General features: G+C 29.0%; 9 protein-coding genes across 9 annotated transcripts; 7 read left to right on the top strand and 2 right to left on the bottom strand.

Annotated features, from left to right (window-relative positions):
* Window positions 1-716: 716 nt before the first annotated feature.
* On the top strand, window positions 717-2266 carry FG386_001155 (uncharacterized protein; the record flags this gene model as incomplete). Its single annotated transcript, XM_067340548.1, has 3 exons — window positions 717-803; window positions 853-951; window positions 998-2266. Coding segments are annotated over 3 exons (1455 nt in total), but the record flags the coding sequence as incomplete, so codon positions are not given.
* A 418-nt stretch (window positions 2267-2684) lies between these two features.
* Window positions 2685-3788, top strand: FG386_001154 (uncharacterized protein; the record flags this gene model as incomplete). The annotated part of the gene is made up of 1 exon (XM_067340547.1): window positions 2685-3788. The coding sequence occupies one exon, from the start codon at window positions 2685-2687 to the stop codon at window positions 3786-3788; it is 1104 nt and encodes a 367-aa protein (XP_067196615.1).
* A 233-nt stretch (window positions 3789-4021) lies between these two features.
* On the bottom strand, window positions 4022-5524 carry FG386_001153 (uncharacterized protein; the record flags this gene model as incomplete). Its single annotated transcript, XM_067340546.1, has 1 exon — window positions 4022-5524. One exon carries the CDS (start codon window positions 5522-5524, stop codon window positions 4022-4024), a length of 1503 nt encoding a protein of 500 aa, XP_067196614.1.
* A 503-nt stretch (window positions 5525-6027) lies between these two features.
* FG386_001152 (Rab2 GTPase) lies at window positions 6028-8270 on the top strand (the record flags this gene model as incomplete). Its single annotated transcript, XM_067340545.1, has 6 exons — window positions 6028-6079; window positions 6133-6271; window positions 6344-6698; window positions 6751-6819; window positions 7003-7746; window positions 7794-8270. 6 exons carry the CDS (start codon window positions 6028-6030, stop codon window positions 8268-8270), a joined length of 1836 nt encoding a protein of 611 aa, XP_067196613.1.
* Window positions 8271-8525: 255 nt separating this feature from the next.
* On the top strand, window positions 8526-10106 carry FG386_001151 (pyruvate kinase; the record flags this gene model as incomplete). Its single annotated transcript, XM_067340544.1, has 1 exon — window positions 8526-10106. One exon carries the CDS (start codon window positions 8526-8528, stop codon window positions 10104-10106), a length of 1581 nt encoding a protein of 526 aa, XP_067196612.1.
* Window positions 10107-11155: 1049 nt separating this feature from the next.
* Window positions 11156-11488, top strand: FG386_001150 (uncharacterized protein; the record flags this gene model as incomplete). Its single annotated transcript, XM_067340543.1, has 2 exons — window positions 11156-11201; window positions 11229-11488. 2 exons carry the CDS (start codon window positions 11156-11158, stop codon window positions 11486-11488), a joined length of 306 nt encoding a protein of 101 aa, XP_067196611.1.
* A 678-nt stretch (window positions 11489-12166) lies between these two features.
* On the top strand, window positions 12167-12787 carry FG386_001149 (uncharacterized protein; the record flags this gene model as incomplete). Its single annotated transcript, XM_067340542.1, has 1 exon — window positions 12167-12787. The coding sequence occupies one exon, from the start codon at window positions 12167-12169 to the stop codon at window positions 12785-12787; it is 621 nt and encodes a 206-aa protein (XP_067196610.1).
* Window positions 12788-13252: 465 nt separating this feature from the next.
* On the top strand, window positions 13253-14992 carry FG386_001148 (uncharacterized protein; the record flags this gene model as incomplete). The annotated part of the gene is made up of 1 exon (XM_067340541.1): window positions 13253-14992. The coding sequence occupies one exon, from the start codon at window positions 13253-13255 to the stop codon at window positions 14990-14992; it is 1740 nt and encodes a 579-aa protein (XP_067196609.1).
* A 56-nt stretch (window positions 14993-15048) lies between these two features.
* FG386_001147 (uncharacterized protein) lies at window positions 15049-17085 on the bottom strand (the record flags this gene model as incomplete). The annotated part of the gene is made up of 1 exon (XM_067340540.1): window positions 15049-17085. One exon carries the CDS (start codon window positions 17083-17085, stop codon window positions 15049-15051), a length of 2037 nt encoding a protein of 678 aa, XP_067196608.1.
* Window positions 17086-17289: the final 204 nt, after the last annotated feature.

The following is a 17289-nucleotide window of genomic DNA, read 5'->3' as shown; positions in this document are numbered from 1 at the left end:
TATTTCATTAACATAATTTTTTACTCCATGGAAAAAACGATACATTTTACAATCACCAATGGAGTCAATAACTTTGTAATTATATGATATCCTGTTGTTGTTTATAAACTCTCCATAATCCTTTAACCAGCTAAATTCTAAAAGTAAATTGTTGTGCTTCTCTTCAGTTTTGAGATAAGTAAAATGTGAATTCCCCATAAATAAAACTAGATTTAATGATGTATCATAAAAGACAAGAATAAAACCAAAAAATTAGTAAGCCTTAGCCTTAAAATAAGTAAAACCAGTTTCCTCAATTCAAACAACTGTATATTCGAGTGAAAGCACTATTTTTTTTTATGTCGTCAATATGCTGATTGTTTCATTATCCAGTACTAACCAACTTTAATGTTGAAAAACTGTTATGACCTGTAGATGATATACACACAACACTAAAATTTTGTCTCAAATATATAATAGTGCTATAAAAGAATATTTTTATATATCATTTATTTATTTAAGAATAATTTTAAATAAATTTTCTATATTATGGTTCTATATTGTGACTTTTAATAAAATTTTCCAAAAACCGCAAAAAATTTATTTTTAATATAAGATGAAATCAAGTATTTATCTCACAATTCTCTTGTCAATTCTGTTCAAATTTATGTTATTCCCATCAAAGTGAGTTTACATATGTATATATATATATATATATTTTTTTTTTAACCATAGTTTCGTTTAGTAAAAGTCATGACTTTGAAGTTCATAGGAACTGGATGGCAATAACGTATAACAAGCCATTAAGCGAATGGTATATTGAAGTAAGTCAATATTTTTTGAAATTGTAAATTTAATTTTGATTTCCTCTAGAATACATCTATATGGACATTGGACTATCCAATATTCTTTGCTTACTTTGAATGGATTTTAGCTAGGTTTGCATCGATCTTTGACGAGAAAATGCTTACAGTAAGTGTAAATCACTCTATCAGAAAAATTCATTATATATTATTAGTTATCTGCAGAGTCATACTATACTATTAAAACATTAATTTTTCAAAGAACTTCTGTAATTGTCTCAGAGTTTATTTTTTTAATACCTTCTATACAAATACTAAACTACTCTAAAAAAAATACGGATCCTAACTCACAATATAATTCACTATTTTTTACAGTTTTTAACGCTTCATTGATACTCATCGATAGTATACATTTTCAATACAATTGTTTCATAATTGGAATTCTATTATTTACTATTTTTTTTTCGAATGAACATCCAAGAATATCTGCAGCCTTGTTCACATGTTTGGTGTTTACAAAACATTACTTTCTTTCAATCGCTCCTATTTGGTTCATCTACCTCATTTATTCATGCTACAGGGACTCTAAAGGCAGCATCAGAAACTTTATTCACAATTCTATGGTAATATTAATTATTGTAATTACAGTCTCAGCAATTGCAATATTTCCATTACTCACGACAAAGCAAATATTTAATTTTTTTGAGAGGTTATTTCCAGTTTCAAGAGGATTTATTCACTTCTTTCCTGCATCTAATGTATACTCCGTATATGCCACATTAGATAAAATCCTTCCGAGATTCATTTCCCAGATTTGCTCCGTTAGCATTGCTGACCCAGAGGGGCACTACATCAAGTCGATGAAATGTTTACCTCCAATTAGTCCTTTTTTTTGTATTATTACCTGTCTTGTGATGAATATCCCCATATTAATCAGACTTGTCAAAAATCTTTCCAGGGGAAGCAATCACGTTTCTATATTAATATCTTCCTCATTGTCACTATTAATATCATTCTTATTTGGATATCATATACATGAAAAGCAGATAATATATGCAACTATCCCTATGGGTATCTACACTTACCTATTTTCTACGGACGAAAAATTTAGAAACTACTACTTTTTCTTAAATAATTGGGCAAACATTTCAATGATGGTTCTGCATGAGAAATACCCCGAAAACATAATAAAATACATTATAGTATTAGCGTATTATTATTCCCAATTTATTTTTTCAAAATTGGACTCTGAAAAATACAAGTTTCATCACTCATTCTTTTTTGTATCTCTTATTTCAATATTTGCAATAGAATTCATTTTACAAAAACTTATCCTTAGTAATACAAAGTTTCTATTTGTCTATCACTTGGCATCCTCACTTATATGCTTTTTCCCGATTGCATTTTATTCATTTAGCTTATATTATTTTTGGATTACTGGAAAAATGGAAATATCAAAGATAAATGAAAATAATAAAATATGAGAAATTCTAAATACTACAACTTTCAATATGAAGTTTTTATGATTACTAGTTTTGATGATTTAGCCATGTTAATAATCATTTTCATTATTTTTTCACATAAAGTAAACAATCAAAAGAATGTTTAAAATAAGAATACAACATATTTAAAAGTGCGTCGCCTATTTTTTATTTATAAAATTTCCTAATATACTTCGAAGTTTAAGACGCTATTTATTAAATATTATTTTAATTAGAAGTTTTGAGTACTTTAAAGTATATTCTTAGAATCTATTTATTCTAAATATTTAAATACTTTGATTTTATTAACCTTACTTGTATTTTATTTATGTATATAATTACCATTCATAAATTGACTCATCTTCAACGCGCTGGTATTTTCGGTATTACCTTATCTTATTCATCCTTGAAATTTGTAATCATGAGTGCTAAATTTTGTTATAAATGCAAGGTTAATCGTGCAAGTGTTGATATGAGAGGCTTAATATGCTATAAATGTTTTTCAGACTTAATAGAACAAAATCTCAGAAGGGAAATAAGAATAGGTGCTATTGAAAGATTGAAAAAACTAAATAAAAATCATATAGAAATAAAGCCTCCCAAATCAAATTTTTACGTTTCCATTGGATTTGGATTCTCATCACAGGTACTTTTAAAATTACTTTCAATTATACCAAATAGTGGGAAAAGACCAGATTATCAAATTAAAGGTTTTATCAATGTAGACACTTCTTGTCTAGTAGAAAAAGATCCAACCGACTATTATAATCAAGTAAGATCTTTTATTAATAAAAATTTTTCAGATTTCCTAAAGGATAACTTAAACTCAACTAGGTTACATATAATTCCATTTTGTTCTAGTTTCAAAAATGAGAATAACAAAAATTGCGAGATACTACGACTAAAAATAATTGAAATAATTAAAAGACACTTATCAATTGGTACAGATTATATTAAGTTGCTTATACAGTTGATCATTATTAGAGATATAAAGACCTATTTAGATGAGGATTTATCACAATTTAAGTGTTTAATTATGGCATCTACATCAGATTCGATTGTTTCTGAATCCTTCCAATATATGACATTGTCCTCTGGGATCCATGCAAAATGTTTATTTAAGCATCTCGATCATCGATGGGAGAACGAAAATTCGTCATTATTTTTAATTCGTCCCTTAAGGAATATTTCAATGAAGGAAATAATGTTGTATTGGAAGTATAAAACTTCTGATTATTTGAATTGTATTATAGGTGCGGAGATTTCAATTCGAAAATCGAAGATTGAATATGAAATAGATAAATTCGTGTATACTCAAAATAGAAAAATTTCTAATATTTCAAATATATTCCTTAAATTAAATGATACAGACATGCAAAATACCAAAGTTATTTCAGCGGCTATAAATAATTGTCGTATTTGCGGGGTTAAGCTCCTTCCTGATAGGTCAAATCTTGAATGCATAATATGTTCAGCATTAACTGATTCTATATTGTATGAATTGAAAATTCACTTATATAATTAATTAAACCAAATTAAGTGTTATTTTTATCTTACTAAGATATTCCATAACTTATGTAATTTTAAAATTATGTATATTTGTCTACTAGATTTAATGCACCTATTCAATACATTTTAGTTTTGTTTAAATTTTTATGTTTTCAATTTGAATAAAATAACTACATGTTTTAACCATTTTTTATTGAAAAAAAAACCACAGATATATAACATAGTTCAAAGATAATATCAACATTTCAGCTAATCTAAAGTAGATAAATCCTCTCTAATTTTCTTAATTTGTTCTATGCTATGTGTAAGATCGGTATTACTTCTTTCAGAACAGAAAAACTCTCTTAATAGTTTAATCATAATTGGACAAGACGACTTGATTTTGTGGAATGCCTTTGAACGCGTCTCAAGATCCTTAATATCAAATTCCCCATGATAATTATTGTATGCTGAATCTAATTCCTCCGATAAGACCAACTGACTACTTATCCTCGTTAAATCAACCTTGTAGAAGAGCGATTTATCCACATTATATAACTCAGAAGTTGTTTTAAAGCAAAAAGAGATTCCACGTGTATTAGTACCTTCAATCTTTTGAAAATTTCTTTTAATACTCTTTCTAGAATCGGATATTGACATATTTTTCGAAGAAAGAAATTCAATCCAGTGTTTTTTTTTACAATTTTTAATTTCCAAACTTCTTAAAGTAAAAAATCTATAATTGATTTTCAAATCATATGGGTCACAAAAGACACCTCCAAGAGAGAGTACTATTACATAGTTTGACTTATCTTCCTTTATACAACCCCTATTTCCTTTGCTTACGACTCTAAGAGCAACTGTCTTCGAAAGCAATTTCAAATATAAAACTGACAATTTTGTATATTCAATAATAAACATTGCCTTCTGATTGTGAAAGCTTTTTTCATTGAACCAATTATATATGGATTCTTCCCACTCACTATTAAAAATAGTTTTATCATTTATTTCAATAGAATTGATTCCTTTTTTTTCACTAGATAGAAACTCGAATGGTACGCAACTTAATAGTTCATACACTGTCTTCCTGTTAATAGTTATTTCACTCAATTCATTTCTCCAGTTTTTTGAATCAATTGTTTGTAGTACAAAACCAGAATTTTCACTCGAATCAATACATTTTTTAGACTCAAACCCACTATCTAATGACCTTTCTAACGAAAAGAATGCCTGTGGACTTTGACCTATCATTGTTTTTAAGCTATTCCTATCAATGATTGATCCAAGTATCTCAACAGCTGTATTCTTCTCAAAAAACTCTATACTTTCATTTAAACTCTTATAGTTGTCTTTGTTTTTAAAAAATTTTATCATATTTATTTCCAAAACCGGTACCTTTAATCCATTTTTTGTATAATGAACTTGGTCTAGCTTTCTAAGCTCAAGGATCTTTTTAATCCTTAATATTGCTCTTTTGTTCGTCTTGGAAGATTTAATACAGTCCCTTTCAAGAGATCTTTGTTCTTCTTCTAATATTGTTGGGTACAATCTTACGTTACCAGAACTACATACAGCATATTTCATATCATCAAATGAATTAACTATTACTGATCCGGATCTCAAGAGCTTTTTCAGCAGTTTTTCATCTTCGTCTTCAATCCCAACTGTTTCTGCTTCTATTTCCAAAACAACTACCCTTCCTGGTAAATACTTTTGTTTTTTTGTCATTCTCCACCAAACTAGCTCGTTATGTGGAAGCTCACTCTCCGGCATCTGTCAAGACCTATCTTGTTTTAGACTTTTATACAGAATGTGTGCATTTAAGACTATTTGATTAAAGATAACCTGATTATATTTAAATAGACACAAAATAAGTCATTAATGAATCAAGTTTTTTTATACAGCTTATTATTGGACAAATATTCAGCCGCATTTCCACATGTATTATGTATTATATTTAAAAAGGCCCAAATCGAGTTAACCTGAATGGAAACTTTTATTTTAATTGCGATAATAAGTTTTTCCTCTGTTTCATTTTAATAATTTCTCAAAATTTACCTATTTCTTAACTAATAAGTGTAATTAAATAATATATATCTTTTTGTTGACTAATTATTTTATATTCTAACTTAAATAATTTATAGAAATATCACTAATTTCCCTTATGATGCCTTATAGTTTCACTGATTTCCGAGGTTATAAAAACCTCACCAATTCATTAGCTATTTTACAAATTAAAAAAAATTATTAAAAAAATTATTAAAAAAATTGTGAAAATGATTTCCCCATATGATTATTTATTTAAATATATAATTATTGGTGATACCGGTATGTAGTAACTTTAATGATCAGAAATTTTTATCAAACTTTAAAATTTGTAGCTGTTGGTAAATCATGTTTGCTGCTTCAATTTACAGATCGCCGTTTTAGAGTTGACCATGATTTGACAATAGGAGTTGAATTCGGAGCAAGAATTATCGAAATAAATTCAAAGAAGTTAAAACTTCAAATATGGGACACGTAAGTGCTTGAGTAACAAATTCCTCAAATATATGTAATTCACATGTTAAAATTGTATTCCATTTTATATAGTGCTGGTCAAGAATCATTTCGAAGTATTACTAGATCTTATTATAGAGGAGCAGCAGGTGCACTACTTGTTTACGATATCACAAGAAGGGATACATTTAATCATCTTGAAAAATGGTTAATTGATGTAAAAAGAAACGCAACACCTAACATGGTGATAATACTTGTTGGTAATAAATGTGATTTAGATAGAAGAGAAGTAACAACAGAAGAAGGCAAAGAATTTGCACGTAGAAACGGTCTCTTATTCGTTGAAACCTCTGCAAAAACATCGCATAATGTTGAAAATGCATTCATTAAAGTTGCAGAAACAATACACAAAAATATTATAGACGGGATATACGATCTATCAACTGAGGTAAGTAAATATTAACATTGATTTATAAAGAAATAATTTAATATGAAAATAGGTGGATGGGATTAAGTGCGGAAAATCAGTGAACAAAAGTATCTATATATCTAGTAATAATCAAGGAGAGGTAGATAGAGTAAACCGAACTTGTTGTCAATTGTAATAAGATAAATATAAATACATTAATCTTTCGTTTAGAATACGTAATTTTAGTCAATTTTTTGATTTTAAAGGCGGTCGACATGAATTTATTTTTAAAAAAAAATTATTCTTACAATCGTTAAAGACTGAGATTAATTATTTTTTGTAGGTTTTAATGGAAAAAAAAATATTTTCTGGTTCATTGATTTATCTTAATGGTCATCTAACTTGGTTCAGAAACTCAAAGCTTTATTTTTTTTCTATATCAGATAGAATATTGTCAGAATGGAATTTAGCTGATTGTAATAATGAAGATTTCGAAATAACATCAATGAATATGTCCCAAGACAAATTAATAGCTATCTGTTGTACAAATAAATGCGTATACCTTTCAAGGTTAGAGAATTTCAAATTTAAACTAATTGGTAAGTATTTACACCAAAAAAGAGTTTCTAATTCAATAATATTGTCTAAAACAAATGAAATAATAATATTCGATAAATTTGGAGATGCCTATTTAATACCTATGAATATTTTTATGCCAGTTAATATATCTGATAGAAATAAAAATTTGGAACTCGAATTTTGCAACGTTGACAAAGCAGAAAGTGATTTAGATGAAACTATATTTCCCAAAATGGGACACTTGTCTAGTATTACTTGTTCAATAAAAAGTCAGACTTTGAATTGTTTATTTGTGGGTGATAAATGTGGTAAAATATGGGTATCAAACTCAAAAAACTTAGAACATACTATTTCAATACTTTGTGGACACGATAATGCTATAACATCACTTTGTGAAATCATTCTGTCTGAAAAATCAATTGGTTATTTAATTTCATGTTCAGTTGATAAGAAAATTAAAATTTGGAACTATATTGATTCTATTGAAATTGATTCTATCGAAATTGAGGTAAGTTAGTATCCTTTCTGAGCATTAACAAATTAACTACCAATTAGCATGTCCCTCTAGAAATTAAGTATAGTAAATATATGAAATATTTGTTGGTTAGATGTGAAGGTTTAAAAACAATAATATTGATAGATATAGAAACCAATAAAAATGGAAAAACCATATATTTTGATAAAGATATTACTACAGTTGATCTACAGGAGATACCATTCTCAATCGAAATACAAGATCTATCAGAGGATCTGCTTTTGTCCTTCACCAGAACATTTTACGACTTTGAACAGGAACAAAAACATTCACTTATATGGTACACTGGTACTTACAGTCCAAATCTCTACCACCCTATTTTAGTCAGTTGTTCCTTGTCACAATTTCAAGAAACAGGAGATGCTCATATTGATAGAAAAATAAATCACAAATTTGGTTTATTAACAAATATTGACGATAGTTTAAGTAATAACATCAAAGAAAAAGAACCAGAAAATGAAGGAAATTCAATTAAAAAACCCAAAACTGAAATTTGATTACTTTAATTACAAATATTTCCTAAATTGTCTAACTTCATATCTGTATCTAAATTTGAATGATTTTATGTTAGTGTTTACTCCCCTCTTAAATAAAAATTCTCCCAACATTATTAGATCAAATTAATTAATGGGATAATTTAATATACGTTAGGATTGAGCCGCCTGGCCTACTCAATATTTCGATTCATAAAACACATTAATTTTTTGGATTTATTTCTCTTTATCGTCAAAATTCACTTTTTTTTTCCAAAAATGATTTCTAATGAAAAATTAAAAAGATTAGCATCAACTTCTGCGGTTATGAGTTGCACTCTTGGCAAGGCAACATGCTTAGGAATGGACAAAATTTGTTCGCCACTAGCAGATAACGATGTTACACAAAGAAAGACCCAAATTATCTGTACTATTGGTCCAAGTTGCAATAACGTTGATACGCTTATTGGATTAATTGATAAGGGTATGAGTGTTGCAAGGCTAAATTTTTCTCATGGTGATCACGAGAGCCATTACAAGACTCTCTTGAACATCAGAGAGGCTGCAAAAGCAAGACCACAATCAACTGTTGGAATTATGTTAGATACTAAAGGCCCAGAGATAAGAACTGGTTTATTAGAGGGAGGAAAGCCTATAGAATTGAAAGCTGGGCAAACATTGAAAATTGTAACAGATTACACTTTTTTGGGAAATTCAGAGTGCATTGCTTGTAGCTACTCACTCCTACCTTCAAGTGTTCAGGTTGGGAGTACAATATTGATCGCTGATGGCTCTCTAACTACAAATGTTTTGGAGATCGGTGAGGATTATGTATTGTGTAAGGTTTTGAATACAGTGACTATAGGAGAGAGAAAAAATATGAATTTGCCCGGATGTAAGGTTCATTTGCCAATAATTGGCGAAAAAGATAAACATGATATCGTTGATTTTGCTCTTAAACATAATCTTGACTTTATTGCATTATCATTTGTACAATGTGGCGCAGATATTCAAAAATGCAGACAAATTATTTCCGAAAACACTCAATATTCCAATGGTGTTCCAAGTTCAATAAAGATAATTTCAAAGATTGAGAACCTAGAGGGTGTGATAAATTTTGATAGTATTTGCAGTGAATCAGATGGAATAATGGTTGCTAGAGGTGATTTGGGTATGGAGATCCCTCCGGAAAAAATATTTGTCGCACAGAAGTGCATGATTTCTAAGTGCAATGTTGCTGGAAAGCCTGTAGTTACTGCAACACAGATGTTAGAAAGTATGATTAAAAGCAATAGACCAACCAGAGCTGAGATGACAGATGTCGCAAATGCAGTTCTGGATGGATCTGATTGTGTAATGCTTTCTGGTGAAACTGCCAACGGTGCATTCCCACTTGAGGCAGTTAACATAATGTCAAGAGTTTGTGCACAGGCTGAGACATGTATCGATTACACAGTCCTCTATCATGCAATACATTCTTCTATACCTAAACCTGTTGCAGTGCCAGAAGCAATTGCTTGTTCTGCTGTTGAGTCCGCACATGACGTTAATGCAAAAATTATTATTGCGATTACTGAAACAGGTAACACCGCGAGACTGATTTCAAAATACAGACCTAGCCAAACAATTATTGCTTGTACTGCAAGACCTGAGGTTGCAAGGGGCCTAAAAATATCAAGAGGTGTCAAAACATATGTACTGAATTCAATTAGTCACAATGAGGTTGTTGTTTCAAACGCACTTGCACTTGCAAAAGAAGAAGGATTGATAGAAAGCGGGGACTTTGCAGTCGCTGTGCACGGAGTTAAGGAATCTTGCCCTGGTTCATGTAACCTCATGAAAATCATCAGATGCACATAATACACTCAAACTATGTTATTTGTTTTCTTACTTAGCTATCACTACTTTTTCTTGTATTCCCATCTAATATTAGCTAAATTTGTTGAAAATTTGAATACATTTATTTTCATTTCCATATATAATTAAACTTCGCGTCTTATAGTTCTTTATTTCCTGTTGTTTGACATTTATTTTGGACTGAGAAAGAACATGTTGAAATTTATTGCCACTGATAACAAGCCCTCAAACTATATCTTCTAGTCTATTTAATGCCTTGTTTTTATTGATTTAAAAGATAATATGGTTACATATGACTTCATAAATAAAGTTTTCAATTCAATATTATTTGTTACCTGCATTATATTGTTATTCGACTCAATATCATCTATTCCAGATCTAAAAAAAAAAAAAAGCCAGGAACATTTTATTAAAACTGCTTATGGCCTAGAGATAAGAGATATTTTTTCACTTATGATTTCAGGCTTATTGGTTCAATAGCAGTTTCAGTTGGTGGTGGAGCAGGAATCATTTCCATGCCTGTTCTTCTCACTCTAGTACAAATTTCATTTTTACAAGCAGACTCTTTTTCTTCAACTGTAATTTTGGGAGGCATTTTATGTGCACTTGTAACTAATTCCTTCCAAAAAAAAAAAAAAAAAAAAAAAAGAATTTCCAGAATACTTAAATGCCATTGAATTCCTAAAGATAAACTTGAAAATCAATCATGAAAAAAATATACTGTTTCAACAAAACCAATTGAAAGTACTACACTTATTGACATTCAATTCGTTTTATTTATTGCACTATTGCTTACTGCTGGAGGTTTGCTAGGAATGAATATAGGCAGAACAATACCAGATTCATTTTCCATGTTAATTTTGGTTTGTTTGTTAATATATGCTCTGAAGTTATCAATAAAAAAGTTTTATGTTTAAGAAATGCAGAATCAAACTCCTTAAAGAATTTCTCAGACGGACTTGAGATAAACTATAATATCGAGGATGAGGGAAAATTCAAGGCAATATTGTATTTATAAACAATACCAATAGTTACTTTCAAAAATAAAAAAAATGTCGACAATAATTAATCTAAAAATATGGAAGAATAAACATTTTTGTAAACTCAAAACTATAGCAATCTAAGGTTTTGGGAATATTTTATACTTCTTTCCCTTATTTCGTTATGGATTTTGTTTTATAGAATGTGGTATATTTATTAAAAGAGGAATAATCTTAGACTTTATCCTTCGAATTCTAAGCATCTCATTATTGTTATTATTTCCAATAATTGTATTACCAAAACAAAAATTGAATCTTATAATGTCAATTGTAAATTCAAAAAATAGACTTAAAAATATTTACAATCGAATTATTGAAAAAAATGGACTGAATTTAATGAAATAGGTATAATTTCTTATATTTCCCGTAAGTTAAATAAAAATGTCGCTAACTATTTTCTTTCAAAACTCGAATTATTTAATGTTGGTTTAATTGGTGGAGTTACCGGTGCAAGTGGTGGTATTTTAATTAGTACAATCCTTTTTACTTCTCAAATAGATTCATTGTCTACTGCAGCAAACAATTCTACATGTTTATTAGTATATACATTAATTTGTTTTTTATCCATTTTCTTGAATAATGTTTGATTTGGTACTGTTAATTATTTCTATTTCCATTATTTGTACACTCATAGATAAAAATATAATTGATTATTATGTTAAAAATACAAAATTACTACCATATTAACAGCTATTTTAATTTTGTTGTTATCATCAAGTTTGATTTACATTGGACAAAAAGCCATATATAAATTATTTTTTTAATAGGAAGATTAATGTAGAACAAATATATTGATATTATTTTAATTGAATATAATGACATAAATATATTCAATTTGAGATAACTTCAATATTCACGAGATCTTCTTATGTTTGGTTTTGGTTACTAAAACTCTATTTGAATCTATATTTTCTCATCTGAAGACATAACATTGCACGCGTATTCGAACATCCTAAAGCTATTCAAAAAAAAAGAAATCAAAATATAAATTAATTAAAAATAACTAAATATGACTCATTGGCAATGAGTCATATTTACGTTTGCTTCTTGATATTTTTTACAGGATTATTTGCCTTTTATTTGGTTTTTGTTGATGGACTGGTTGATCTTTCAAAAAGTGATATTACAGAGTCATATTCCATTTTAATGAACTCATGGACGATTGGAATTCTGGTAAAACTTAAATTAGCTGTCTGGACACCACTGTTTGATGACATTAGGGACAAAAAATCATTTAAGGAAACTATAGAACTGTGTATAAATAGAGGTATCACTCCTCCCCAGCCTCCCATATTTATTCGGCTTTTGGAGTTTGAGCATTTAACAGGGCTAACAGGAATTTTGATCGAATTTCCGAAAAACAAAGATACTATTAGATACATTAATCGTGAAAGAATTGTTTTATTTCTAAAAAAATGCAGAGAGGACAAACTTGAAGGGGAGGTTCATATTGCATCAAATATTCTACTGAGAAATAACCCATTAGTTAACAATCCAAAACAAAAACAGGCAGATTCAGCCCACAGAAATGAAGACGATTATACAATGGCTACAACATTTACGATAACGCTTTTGTTGGTAGCAACTACTCTTTCAATAATTAGTGCATATGTTATATACTCCACAGTAAAAAACAAAAAGTGAATATTAACATTTTGAGTTGATAATTTAATGATAACAAAAAAAGTATTTCAAGTTAATTGAAAATGTTCTGTATTTCACAGAACCAAAAATAGATGTCATTGATACTAATTTTTAATATTATAGTTTTGTGTATATATAATGGTATAATGATGAATTCAAAATATTTATCTTGATACAAACAAAGTTAACATATACTTCAAAAAAACGCATTTAATTTTAGATGTTACTGTGACTCACTAACATGTTTAGTTTTTACTTTCACCTATTTTTCTTTTTCACTAATGAGGCGGGTATTTTGGTTATTAATTCGAAATTTGCAAATTTATCACTGTTTCCCCCACATATGGAACTAACACAGCTATTTAATAAATATTTGTCGTAAAAGTAAGAAATTCTTTTTATATCAAGGTCAATGATATATTCACTTAGTATATACTGATTATTATTTGTTTGGATTATATTAAAATGTCAGAAAATCTAAGAGGTAATGTCATTAGAAGTTCAAAGATCTCGGATTTGACGTCCAAGATCAAGGAAGCTGAGAATGACTTATTTTTCTCAAAAGGGATAATGAAAAAAGAAAATGAATTAGGAAATTATGTTAGTCATTTAAGTAGGCAATCTACAAAGAAAATTACTGAAACAGATGAAATTTCAGAATTACAGTTATTAAGAATAAAACAGATAGAAACTGCACAGAGACTAAAGGAAACGTTGAGGAGAAATGTTGATTTAATGACAGAACTACAAAAGGCACGTGTTATTGTTAGATCCTTGGAGAAGAAAATAAATTCCCTTGAAAGTTCTATTGAATCAAAAGAGATTTCACAATTTATGTGTCCTAAATGTTTAAAGCAAGAAGAAGAAATAAATAAACTTAAACTGCACATTTTGGAATTAAACGACTCGTTTCAAAAGAGATGGGATGACACACAAAAAGAGTTATTTGAAGCAAAACAATCATTAGTTAATGTTTCCAACAAGTTATTTGAATCAATAAACAGTGATACTTATCAAGTTGATAGCAATCCAGTTATTGTTGGGACTGAAAACAGGCAGCACGATAACAAATTTCAGAATCGAGAAATCTCGATTGCAACCAGCAATAATTACAACCCTTCTGTTAACCAATCTCCCTTAACTGTTCGATTCTCGAGGTCAACTTCAAGAAATGATACAGAAACTAATTTCCACAATTACAACGTAACAAATAACTTAAAAATTCCAAGCATATACGATTCCAGCTCTTTTATATCAAGAAATTTGCCAAAAAAAAATAATGAAGTTTTTCAAGTTGAATCGAGTAGATTTGTTAGGCCACAATCTGAAAATAGTTTTAAATATTCAACTACTAATATTAAACCTCTTTTAAGTAAGGAATTCAATTCTAATCCGAGCTATAATTTTCAGAGGTTATATGGAAATGGTACTTTTCATGAACAAATGCCTTCAATTAAAAATATTGACCCTATATCAATAGTATCAGATAGAAGTGACGCGAACCCGTTAAGATCAAAATTTCAGAGCGACAATGTGGCAAACACCAATAATCAAGTATATGATGTTTCTCCAAATCTCTTAAATATATATCCAAATAATTATTCTACTTCAGTACTTCATGGTTATAACAAAAACAATATTCAAACAATTCAATATCCAACTAATTGTGGTATTAATTCATATATAAATCCAAATAACAATCAATTATTTAAAGATAATAACACTCATTTGAATAACAAACTCGTTAATGATTTACCTAATCAAAATTCTGATTCTTTTGATTTCAGAAATAAGTCTAGTTTCTGCTTGTCAGTGGATAATAATATTAACACATTCTTTGATAATTCATCACCCAAACTCTCTCTGATTCAGGAGGAAACCAAACAACCACAAATATTGCAAACTACCTTTGATGACACAAGAACAGAATACCCTTCATCTCCAAACCGCAATGAAACTCAAACTGACTTTGACATAGAAAACAATACATACGGGAATATCAGGAGAACACTTGAGGAGTTAAAAAAGACACAGGACCAGAGAGTCCAACAATTGAAAGATGATAGAGAAAAACTTCTAAGAGCGGTTCTAAATGATCTTCAGGAGATGAAGGACTTTCAGTCAAATGTCAACAGTTCGAAAGTAGAAAAAGAGCCAAAAATAAGAAATGAACAAAAAGGATACTTTTCACTTGAACAAAAGTGAAATTAAAAAATATTATTGTATATTGATGCTAATATAATACTTATAGAATAGCGGAATTAAAACCTTGCCTTCGTTCGATTGCATTTTTTAGCATCATTCCACTTCTCTAAGAAAGAATCTGAAATGTTTATGTTTTTAAGTCTTTTAGAATATACGAGTGGTTTTATTACAGCTCCTATTCTAGCTTGTATTTTAGGCTGTATTAGTTTATTATGAATGGATGTTGTGTTCCATTCAGGGCCAATTGGGTGTTTGAGGGTACTTTCATATAAATCATTTGAATTAAATGGATACGGGATTTTATTAACACAATAACTAGCTATTTTATTATCTATTCGTCTATTCTGTTTTGTCTGAAATTTAAATTTTTTAGATAGATTTACTTCACTTCTTTCTTCCTTAATTTCATTCAAGGATAGGCACCAGCTTCCCCATCCTGGAACAGTTGTTTTTTTCTTAATGCATTCTTTTTCTGAATTTATTTCGTTACTATTATTTGTCTGACATATGTTATCCTCACTGTTCTGAATAAATACATCTTTGATGGTTTTAACGTTGTTGGTGCTACAATTATCATTATCTAGATCATTTTGAGCCATCTTCTCAAGCTCATCATGAATATCAAAGTTGCTCAATATTTTTTGATCCATTTTAGTGTCTTTTTTTCTTTCTACATCGACGGACACTCCTTCCGTATTAAATTTACTAGTTTCACCCTCAGGTAAGGAAATACAAAGATTGAAGTAATTTTCAACACTACTTTTATTAAAAATTTCATTACCAGCATTATTAATTTCATCTGGCGTAGGTTTTTTCAACTTTACTTGAGGAGTGATCACATCTAAAGTATTTAATTTTTCGTCATTTCTATATTGGGCGTTCTCTCTTGATTCGTTACCAGTTTCTCCAAGTTGGTTTAATTTCAATTCAAGTTCTTCGTTTATAGAATCAATTCCACGTTGAATAAACTTTAAGTCAGATAATTCTTTAGAGATTGACTTCAATTCACCTACTCTTTCAAGAGAATCATTTATATATTCTGACGTTTTTTTTTCAGGATCATCACTGTTGTCACTCCCCTCATAATCAGAAGAAAAATTACTTATTATCCGTTCTATTCTTTTTTTTTCATCATAATGTACCTGTATTTGATTAGATATGTTCCTTTGCATTTCTTTTCCACCAAACCTGGTTGCAATCTTAGCCCATTTTCGTCTGGCAGATTGTCGTCTCATAAGTCTTATCTTGGCCCTTCTTTCTTCATACTTCTCTTTAATATCTTTAACTAACTCAGGATATTCTGTCTCACCTAGACTAATTAATTTTTCTTCTTCAATTTGAGTTTGCTTCCTTCTGTTCTTTCTCCAAGACTTTGATTTTATCTTTTTAATTCTCTTATTTTCTCTTTGTTGATTAAATAAAATAAATTTCAGCTTTTTAACAAAATTACTTTCAATTTGATCTCTAATTTTATTGCAGGGAAGTACGGTACCATGATTGTTTATATTTTTTTGGTTATTAGAGACGTCTCTATTACCAACTTCTAATAAAACACGCTCAAATTCTCTCTCAAACTCGTCTATAGGTTCGTAGTTATTAGATAGTTGTGAAGTTGAAAGAATGTCAGTTTTTTTAGTCTTCCCATAAATCAGTACCTCTTGACGATTAATGTTATCAATTAATTTTCCCCAGCGTTTCATTTCTTTATGAACAGAGTCATATTGTACCTTTCTTTCCATTTCTAATTGTCTATTAGGTGAGGCAAAATAAACCAACTTATTCTTATTTTTATTTATTCCTTTGAAAACTTTAATTTGATTTTCTACATCTCTGGAATCAAATGAATTGGCTAAATTTGATACCAAAGAATTGATTGTACTTTTCATATCAAGCTTTTTATTACTCCAGACTTTTCCTATCATCTCAGGATTTTCAGAAAAATTAGAGTTACTGACTCTAGAAGATCCATCAAAAGATTTAATAAAGCCAATATCACCATATTCTTTTGTATTTTCAATAATATTTGAAACCTTGTTGATAAAATGACTTATTTCAAAGTCGGTTTCTTTACCACCTCTTAAGTTAGAAGACATATTTGCCTATATATTTAGACTCCTCTTAGTACTAAATTCAATACTTTATAAACTATGTTATTCCATAAAATGGGCAATATTCTCAAAAACGATGATTTCTTTTTTTCTAATTATTTAAGTCAAATGCTGCTTGAGACCTGAATTTTATAGAAATTAATATGAAATTGCAGCGCGAATTTCAAGGACTAATATTAAAATGAAAAA

Source organism: Cryptosporidium ryanae (genome assembly GCF_009792415.1).
Source record: "Cryptosporidium ryanae isolate 45019 chromosome Unknown contig_21, whole genome shotgun sequence".
Taxonomy (NCBI): domain Eukaryota; phylum Apicomplexa; class Conoidasida; order Eucoccidiorida; family Cryptosporidiidae; genus Cryptosporidium; species Cryptosporidium ryanae.
The sequence above is the reverse complement of the archived record's forward strand: the minus strand, read 5'-3'. Positions and strand labels throughout refer to the sequence as shown.